The 9,410-nt window shown below is 58.1% G+C and overlaps 1 protein-coding gene across 2 annotated transcripts in view; it reads right to left on the bottom strand.

The window, feature by feature from the left end:
• Nucleotides 1-488: 488 nt before the first annotated feature.
• The window catches only part of PLCG1 (phospholipase C gamma 1), a 37,253-nt gene continuing 28,331 nt past the window's right edge, over nt 489-9,410 (bottom strand). The window contains exons 20-33 of one of the 2 annotated variants that reach the window (XM_086702196.1): nt 9,185-9,365; nt 8,236-8,313; nt 7,355-7,458; nt 7,032-7,128; nt 6,678-6,747; nt 6,043-6,200; nt 4,572-4,668; nt 4,206-4,430; nt 3,986-4,134; nt 2,808-2,922; nt 2,560-2,721; nt 2,353-2,441; nt 2,070-2,257; nt 489-1,869 (exon numbers count right to left, since the gene is read on the bottom strand). In XM_086702196.1, coding sequence (XP_086558322.1) covers nt 1,827-1,869; nt 2,070-2,257; nt 2,353-2,441; nt 2,560-2,721; nt 2,808-2,922; nt 3,986-4,134; nt 4,206-4,430; nt 4,572-4,668; nt 6,043-6,200; nt 6,678-6,747; nt 7,032-7,128; nt 7,355-7,458; nt 8,236-8,313; nt 9,185-9,365 — 1,756 coding nt within the window. In that variant the 3' untranslated portion in view covers nt 489-1,826. The remainder of the gene's footprint in view (nt 1,870-2,069; nt 2,258-2,352; nt 2,442-2,559; nt 2,722-2,807; nt 2,923-3,985; nt 4,135-4,205; nt 4,431-4,571; nt 4,669-6,042; nt 6,201-6,677; nt 6,748-7,031; nt 7,129-7,354; nt 7,459-8,235; nt 8,314-9,184; nt 9,366-9,410) is intronic. The other variant, XM_086702197.1, reaches the window with a different exon arrangement.

The raw sequence follows: 9,410 nt of genomic DNA, 5'->3' as shown, positions 1-9,410 counted from the left end.
AATATTCTGATTATACACCAAACGTTGGCAGCCATATGTAGATATGTTTGCTATGGACAGGATTGCGAGGTCATACTTGCAGAGACAACTTTAGAATTAGTTTAAATAAACCAATACATTTTCTCAGAAATTGTATAATTTCCTTCGGTTTACAATCCATGATCTGGGAAGTTTAATGTAATGTTAAATAATTTACTTTCTACCCTAAAAGTAAACTATAGAAAACTGAATCACTATTAGGATTGAATAACAAGGCTTTAACGGCTCAGTGGTTTTTCTTAAGAGTATATAAATATATAAATCTTGAAAAGGTAACACTGTTAGTTGAGCTGTAAAATCCATAAAAATAACAGTTCTGCCACAGTGCACAGACCAGTTCATTCGTTTTGCTTCCCCCACCCCGCAACCAAGCAGCTTTCCGGTTAGAAGTGGAAGACAGAGAAAATCATACATCCTATGTGAAATAATGAACATGGTAGGAAACGGTGTGCAAAAAATAACCTTTAAAATTCCATACTCCAACATCACAGATGCCCAGCAAGAGGACTTTCAACTGGTTTAATGAATATTTGGGCTGATCTCCACATCCTCCCACAGTGCTGTCCGCAGACTCAGAGCCCAGGTCTTATGCTGCAACGGGGAGAGTGGTCTTCGGTCTGGAACAGGACGGGGGTCGGGGGGGAGGGGTCCCCTAGCCGACCTGCTGAAGGGTGCCTTGAAGAAGGGCCTGTCAGTTGTGTGCAGGAGCTTCCCAAAGGTACTGGGGAAAATCCCCGGCGTGGCCTGCGACCTGCTCCTCCGTTCTGGCCACGCCGGCACCCATCTCCGACAAAGGCCTCAAGTCCGCTGACCTTGCTGTTAGACCTTCCGTTGCTTGGTGGCCTCTGCGTCAGAGCGAGGCACGCCCTCCCAACGTGGCAGGAGCTGCTGTGCTCGGCCAGCACGGCCACACACTCGTCTACCCTAGTGAGCAGGTCCGGATTCCAGGCTCACATCCCGAGTGTCAACCTTGGGCTGCCTCCCGGCTTTGGGCAGCAGGCAGGCGGTGCAGCCCAAGGCAGGGCAGGACATCCGGGTCCCACTCATCCTCCCATGGTCCTGAGGGGCTGCTGTCCCCATTCCAGGCAGCGCCCTGGGCCTTGGCCTCCTCAGGCCCCTCACACAGTGGCCTGCAGGGCGACCCTCCATGGCCCACAGCAGCCTGGCTTAACCAATGCTGCTATTTCTAACACGATCCCCTGTATCTTGGAGGCTGGGCTGTGTTCCCAGCCACGGGCAACATGCCCTTGTGCTGTGTCCTCTTCCTTGAGCAGGGGGGGACCCTCTCCAGGCAGGTCCTGTGCTCCTCTGCCCTGGCTCCAGGGCCAAACCGTGGGGGCATCTACCCCCACCCCTGCCCGGCTGGGGTTTTAAAGCTACAGGACAATGTAAACTTGGGTTTGTTTCCCTGGCCCCATGAGGCTGCTGCGGTTCCTTAGAGCCTCCTGTGCCACAGGCTAAGGCAGCCTCTCTCCAAGGGGCTGCAGCCATGGTCCTGGCCCCATAGATGGAAAGCTCCATCTCCAGAAGTCAGGACCAGAGGTGTGTGCTTAATTAATTTGAGACACGGTACAGTGTTTGCCTTCCCCCAGAGCTGGGGCACGGAGGCCCCGAACAGTAAAACAACTCATTAATGGCTTGGTTTTGTCTAGCAGTCACTGCTGGAATCCAGGCTCCAGGCTACGAGGCCAGGAAGGCTGCCACGACAGGCCACTTCTCAAGAACCCGGCTCACGGCACTCCACGAGGTGCATGGCACCCGCTGCTCTCAACGAGGCTGGCACACAACTAGAGGCGGTTGTCCCCGTTGACCCGAGTCCTTCGTGGGGCCCTGGACACAAGGAGAGAGTGTCCTTGCCAACGGTGGGGCCTCAGAGTGCAGTGGGACAGCCCAAAGCCAGACAACTGTAACTTCCACCCACCCAGGAGGCAAGAGAAGGACCCGGAGGGGCAGCAAGCACTTCTTCCCATCGCTCCCACCATCCCCCGCCTCCAAGCTGCACACTGGCCACCCATCCTCCAGCCCCTCACCTCCGTTCCCGACTGTCAAAATGGTCTGCCAGATGCTCTTGGGAGATACGAAAGTCCTCAAACGGCTGCTGGTAGCGGGCTTCAAAGGAACCTTCCCGGCCCCGGCCATGGAACAGCTGACCCGAGGCATCGGAGCCCCGCTCGCGCAGAGACATACTACTGAAGGGACTGACGTCACCGTTCTCCTGCTTCAACAAGGGCGGTGCACGAGAGATCAGTGCCTCCCCGGGGCCTTATGAGGCTGCTGCCTGGCTCCTCCCCAGCCCCCCTTCCTCGTGCTCACCTTGGCAGGGAAAACCTCGATCTTGATGAGCAGGGAGGCCAGCTCCAGGTCCTCACTGTAGTTGTTCTTCAAAGGCACGGCTCTGTATCCTAGGAGAAGGCCTGGCCCTCAGCCCAGTAGGGAGCCAAGCAGGGGCCTGCGCCCCCCCCCACCCCCACCCCGTCCCCAAGCTAGATCCCGGGCACTGTCTCTAGTAAGGATCCTCACCTGCCTTCAAGCCCTTTACTGGGAAGGTGGCCTGAGCCAGGAAGTTCTGGTCACTGAACATGTCCTCCTCATACACCACAAAGCGCAGGAAGGCGAATTCCGGGTTACTGATCTGGAAGTGGAAGGGCTTGGCGGGCCAAACAGGGTTCAGTCCGTTGTCCACTGCAAAAGTCAGGGCAGAAGGCCTCAGGCCACCACCAAGAGAGGACAGGGTCACTGGCATGGTTGAGTGGGGAAGGCAGACCTACCCACAAATTCTGTCTTCTGTTTGATGCTGTCATACTCTGCTCCGGCCACCTCAATCTCCACAAAAGGACACACGATGCCTCGGCCATTCTTCGGCAGGTGCCGGGCCCCCAGCACCTGTAAGGCAGGGTAGAGATGGGCTGGGGGACTGTCCTTTCCACTCCCTCCAAGTCCTCACTATGCAGTGGAGGCAGTGCGCCCTCTGCTGGGCCCCAAAGACACGGTCCACTAAGTGGCTCATGGCATCAGGGCCCTGAGCAGTGGTATTGGAAGAAGCTTCAGCCAAACTTCTCATGGGAGTTTCTGCAATCTACTTCATCAAACTCATGTCTGTTTCAATATGCAAATCTTTTAAGTTACTTCCCCACAAGGTAAAAAAAAAAAAAAAAAAAAAAAAATCGAAGTCTCTTCTCGGTAAAGCAGTACCCACTCACCTTGTGCTATCCTCACCTCCTTCAACACTGCTCAGCCCCACCCGCCCCGCACCCCACAGCTTCTCACCAGGGGGCATCAAGTGCTCAGGGACTGTTCTTTTTTTTTTTTTTTTTAAATTTTTTTTTTTCAACGTTTTTATTTATTTTTGGGACAGAGAGAGACAGAGCATGAACGGGGGAGGGGCAGAGAGAGAGGGAGACACAGAATCGGAAACAGGCTCCAGGCTCTGAGCCATCAGCCCAGAGCCCGACGCGGGGCTCGAACTCACGGACCGCGAGATCGTGACCTGGCTGAAGTCGGACGCTTAACCGACTGCGCCACCCAGGCGCCCCTCGGGGACTGTTCTAAAAGAGAGCTGGGGATGGGGGTCACTCTCCCTCAAGCCCCATTCCAGTAAGTGCCGTCCCGCTGGCTCCTGCGGATAGCTCACCACGGGCCCTGGTTTCCTGTCCTGCCAGGCAGCGGCTACCCATGGCCTCACTGGACAGCCTGACTCTTCAGTGCCAAGAACTGGCTACATTTAGCCTACCTGCCTCGGGCTTTCGCCACTCTGGGCCCAGCCCCACGGTGGAGACTTGCAGCTGCCTTCCTATCTCAGAGGACGGTCACACCTTCCTCACGCTCAGGAGCCAGTTCGGTGCCCCCCACCAGTCACACAAACTGGCACCCCATCCCTGACTCCAGAAACGAGCCCCAGAAGAGCAACCCCTGCCCACCCTAAAGCCCACAGGCGAGTGCCACCCACCTCGATGCAGATGGCATATGGCTCCAGGCCTCGGAGGCTGCTCTTGTCAAAGGGATCAAAGGCCTCATCCCGCATGGTGCTCGGCTGCAGCACGTAGCCACAGTGGCCACCGGCCATGAAGAGGGCCTGGTTCATCTGCATAGGCTTGTCTGAAAGAGCCGAGTTACAGTGGACTCTGGCCCGATGGTGCCCCTCCCCACCCCATGGGGCACCTTCTCACCTGGGGTCTGGAAGTTGAGAGCCACGAGCTGACTGCCACAGATCCACATGGGCAAGGGGTCGTAATTGGAGGAGTCCAGCCGCTGGCCCTTGGGGTAGATGCGGGAGAGCTGCAGCCGGTTATACTGGAGAAACTTCTTGCCTTTGGCCTTGTTCACGTATTTCTCAGCCTTGGTTTCCGGGAAGGACGACATGTCCCGGTAGCAGGCACGTTCTGTGCCAATCTCTGGGCCAAACAGGGAGAATGCTTACAGAGCCCACCCACCCCGGGCAGCTCCCCCACCCCCCATACAAAGGGACGAAATGTACGTCTTCCACCTGCCAGGGAGGGCGCCCAAACACACCCCCACCAGCCCTCGGCCCTTACTCTCTTCATCAAAGGGAACAGGCCGACAGTAGACAACCAGCTCGGAGAGCTCCAGGGCGATCTTCTTCCTCCGCTCCATCATCTTGCCCTCCGTGAGCTGGTGACACACACACATGGCCTGATGCCCCACCCGGAAGGATGCCCCTGCCAGCTTAGGCATACCCACAGTGCAGGTGCTCTCTGGGCCCTGCCCTGTCCTCCGAATCTCCCACACCCCACTGGACAGTACACCCCAGAATCCTCCTTCCTTTTCTCTGCCCCCAAGGCCACACTTGCCCTCCTAAGACTCTTAGAGGCTGATGTCCTCATCACCCACACCCCAGTGACAGCTCAGGGTCCTGGGGTTGGCTGCACTCTTTGGTGATGCTTTGTGACCATCGGGTACCCAGCCTCCCTTAAGCAAGGCAGCCTCCTGTGACTTCAGTGGGGACTCAGGTCTCTGGCTTGGTCTCAGGTCTCGGTGCTGAGGAGACTCCTCCCACCTTGCGGGCCTAATGGCTTCACACCCTCAGATGCCCCCCTGCCCGACACAGCCACCTACCTACCGTGGCCGCTCACAAGCGCATCCCGTCCTGTCCTCATAGCTCCGGAGGCCCACTTTCTTCCATCAAGGGCTCCTACACTCACATTCTTACTTCCTCTTCCAGCCCAGACCCCAGAATTCCATCCCCTCAACCAGCCAGTCTGCCAATAAAATCCTCAGCACCTTCTGTTCTCTGTGCGGCTCACAGGCACCCATCCTCCAAAGCAGCCACAGACCTGCCTTGTCGCCCTCCACCCACACCAACTACCTGGGGAATGGCCATCACACAGAATTCCCTTAACCCCTGTGAATACATCCTTCCCTCCGCTCCCCCAGGCTCAGCGGAAGTGGCCTCCCTCCTCTCTGCTGGCTCCTCCTACAGCCAAGCGTGAAAGCTGGCCCCAGCTCTAGCCCTGTGGAGACCCACCACCATGGTTCCTAGTAGTGACCCTGGGGCCATTTGCTGCTGCCAAAACCCCGGGCACTTTCAGGTTATCGTGCCCATTGGTACCTCTGCAGCCCTCACACATCAGATACCATCCACCCCTGTCCACCGCCAGCCTCTCGGCCCTGCCCTTCTGGGCTCCCCCTGCCACCAACACCCTCCAAAGTTAAACCCTCTCCCCACTCCACACCACCCATTCCTCCCAAGCCTCTGGGCACCCGCTCCTGCTTCCAGCACAAGACTGCTCTTGCTCGGCCCCTGTGTGTCCAACTGCCGACCATGCAGATCCACAGGGCGGCCCACGGCCGCTATCCATCTCTGTCCTAAATGAGCCACATGGCCTTCTGTGTGTGTGTGTGTGTGTGTGTGTGTGTGTGTGTGTGTGTGTGTGTGTGTATGTGTGGTTTCCTCCAGGTCCCAGCCTAGAGGCAGGCCTGGTGCTGCAGGCCTCACCCCCAACAGGTTCACATGCTGCCCACCTGCACCCCACAGATGCCCCTTACCCTGGCGTCTGCCGTCTGGGCCACTTCTCGGATCTTCTTCACCCAGTCCTGCAGCTCCTCTTGTGAGTCAGCAGCGACATCCAGGGACCAGTGCGCCACGGAAGCCATACTGATGGAGAAGACGAACAGCCGGTTGTTCTTGCCCTCGGGACGGATGGCTGGGAGAGCAAGAGAAACAGCGTTTGGAAAGACGTCCCCGTCCCCCACACTACAGCCCAGGCACTGGCTCGGAGCCCCTCACCACCTGCCCTCCACCCCACGGGGTGTGAGGGAGGTGATGCTGCGCTGCCAGGAGAGGCGACCAGGGCTCAAACCCCGGTCTCGTGCGGGTCACGTGCCCCACCCTGTCTCCAAGGTCCCGTCACACTGTGGCCCAACCTACAAGGACTGTGGAGGTCAGCTAGCCTTCCGCATCACCCAGTGCCTGGCTCAGGGCAAGCATGCAGGGGGTCAGAGCTGGAGGTGAAGAATCGAGACTGGGGTGTCAAGAGAGTATCCAAGCACAGGGAGAGCTCAGAGTGAGGACAGCCTTTGGGAGCCCAGTCACTGGCTTCTTCCCACAGAACACAAAGGGAGCCACAAAGGAGAGCCTGACCCTGAAGAACCGTGGGCTGGAGAAAGGGGCGGGGGCTCACCAATCTGACAAGCTGGCACATCCAAGACCCCCCGGAGCAAATCCCCCAAGGGGCTGTTCTCGTCCAAGTGCTGTGGAAAGCAAAGCCCATGGGTCGTCAGCACATCTGCTTTATATAGATGCATGGGAGGAGATGTCTGTGTGCGTGCAACAAACACACCTTAGGCACACACCCATGACAACACAAACACAGCAGGTGTATTGGAAACTGCGGACCCCACAGGGGTGTGACAGGACCGCAGGTGACTGGTGGCTGTGCATGCACAGGTACACCCGACACTGTGTGTGATGGGCATATGCACAAGAAGAGTCTGGGGACGGGGATTCTGTCGCACCAACATGGCTCTGCTCTCACCTCCCTCTCAGGCTCCAGGGCTGCGGGGCTGACCATCTCTTCCACGTAGTTTGACGGGAACCACAGCTGCTTCTTCCCACCATAGTCCCCCCGCCACCTGTGGAAGCCACAGGGTGCTGACCCCAGCAACCACTCCAAACTCCCACAAGGAGGGTATCCCTTGTCAGAGTCCCTGCACCTACACCAGGCTGCAGGAGCAACGCTGGTGCGCAGGTATGTGGGACAGACACACCACGACAGCACAGTGGCAGGTGCACAGGGGGGCCCCCGCCTCCCAGCCTGCCACACATGCCAGAGGCTTTGGCTCTGGGGACCAGGCTCACCAGCCACCTTCTTGCTTCTCCACGTTCTGGATGATGGCGCTCTTAGTGAAAGTCAGCTCATCCTCTCTCTGGGCCTTGTAGTCAAAGAGTGCTTTGACTGCACACTGCAGAGAGGGAGACACTGGTTAGAGCAGGCAGTCTATCCTCGCCACTCTGCTGACGTGGGGCAGCCCACCCAGCATAGTCCTCGCCATCAGCCCTACAGGAGGCTCCAGGACACATGTGACCCAGGGCCTCTGCCACGGAAGCTCCTCAGGGTCCAGGTGGAACATTGCAAGCCCCTCAGCCCGGGCCACAGGGAGATTCTTGAATCTCCCCCAGAAGCCAGGGCTCACAGGCTAGGAGTGTCTGTAGGTGCCCTGGGTGCCTCCCCCAGGACCTGAAAGCCTATGGGCATGACTGGGATCCCATCATTCCTCATCTGGAAAGTAGGAGAAAAAACCTTGTCCCAGGCTCCCTGGCTGCTGAGGGACAAAACACAACTCCTTACTCCTTAGAGAAAAAAGCAGAGAGAGAAAGGTCCTTTCCGAGGGATCTGCACGAGATAAGGGAGTGAGCAGCAAAGAACAAAGTTTCTGGCCCTTGTGGCCGACCCCCGCCCTGCTGCCACCCAGAAAGTAAATGAGACTTACCCTGAGGAGCAGTTTGGAGGGGTCAGTGTTGACCCCTAGGGACAGGGACTGGGAGGGGGTCAGCCCCAGGAGAGCTGTGGTCAGACACCAACCACACATCTCTCACAAGCTCTAAGGACTCGGAAAACCACAAACACCACTTCTCCACAACGACCACAGATGCACCCCTCCACCCCCAGCAGAGAAATACAAGCCCAGAGCAGCCAGGAGCCTCTCTAGCTTCCTGTGCCCGGACACCCGAGGTCGTACCTTGAAAGTCGGCATAGGATTCGCCTCCACATAGAAGCCTGGGTTGCGGCCCTCATACAGGGCCCCGTAGTCTGGCTCCTGGAAACAGGACCGAATGGCAGACGTTAACACCCAGAGAGAACAGGGGCTGCTGGCTTCCCTGTGCCCCTCAGTCGGTGAGGCAGGCCTCCACATGGCCTTCCTCTCCAAGCCAAGTCTGCCCCCTCCCCTGGCACCTGGTCCACCAGCATCTTGGACCTTAGCAGCACAGCTTTGCCCTTCCCTCTCTCCCAAGTTCTTAACCCTTGAGGCCCACCCCGTGATTCCGAAACCTCTCTGTTCCTGAAGGCCCAAGGTGCTGCCCGACATTCTTGCTTAATGGCTCGCTCACTCCCCACAGGGCGCCCCCCACCCCACGCTGCCTATCCATCAGCCCAGCCCCAGGCCCCAGTGTGCACAGTCCTCTGGTCACCTGTGCTCACCAATGCCAAGTCTCAAGCAGACCTCCCGCCCTAGTCCCCATCAGTCCAAGTCCTGAGCCCTCTCTGTCTGTGTAGCCTTCTACCTCACATGCCTCACCCTCATGCCTCTGCCTCCTGGAGCCAACTCCCCTGCCCTGGCGACAGTCCAGTTCACACCTCCTGAGTAAGCTTCTGGCCTTGGGCCTACCTTTCCCTGCATGAGCTCCTGGACCGCCTTACCCCACACCCCGGCTCGCGGGGGCTCTCTGCTCGAATGCCTTCACCTAATGCGTGCCCATCCTCGCAGACACGTTCTTGTGGAGGACATTCCCTCTGGGACACCGTCCCGGCACCCACACCATGGCCCCTAGCTGGGCAGAGTGACCCTCCCAGGAGCTCCTACAACATCCCTGGCTTCTGTGTCCCACATACCGACTGTCCTGCCACTGCCCAGCAGCTAGCCCAGGGTCACCCTGTCCACCACGCCCCCTCAAGCACTGGGCCCTCACAGCTGTGCCGATCTTCTCCAGCGCCTCCTCGTTGATGGGATAGCGCAGCTTCATCTTGCGGTACAGTGGGTGCTTCTCATAGTAGCTGATGAGGTCCACGAGGCTGTCGAACTCTGAGTTGCCCAGGACCACCGTCTGGCCCTCCTGCTGGACGCGGCAATGCTTGATCTTGCCCTCAGCCCTTAACACAACAGCCACACAGGGTCAGGGCAGCCCAGACTCAGGC

This window comes from Puma concolor, chromosome A3 (genome assembly GCF_028749965.1).
Source record: "Puma concolor isolate L17-30 chromosome A3, mPumCon1.1.hap2, whole genome shotgun sequence".
NCBI classification, from domain to species: Eukaryota; Metazoa; Chordata; class Mammalia; order Carnivora; family Felidae; genus Puma; species Puma concolor.
Note: the sequence above shows the minus strand (reverse complement) of the source record. Positions and strands in the feature narration are given on the sequence as shown.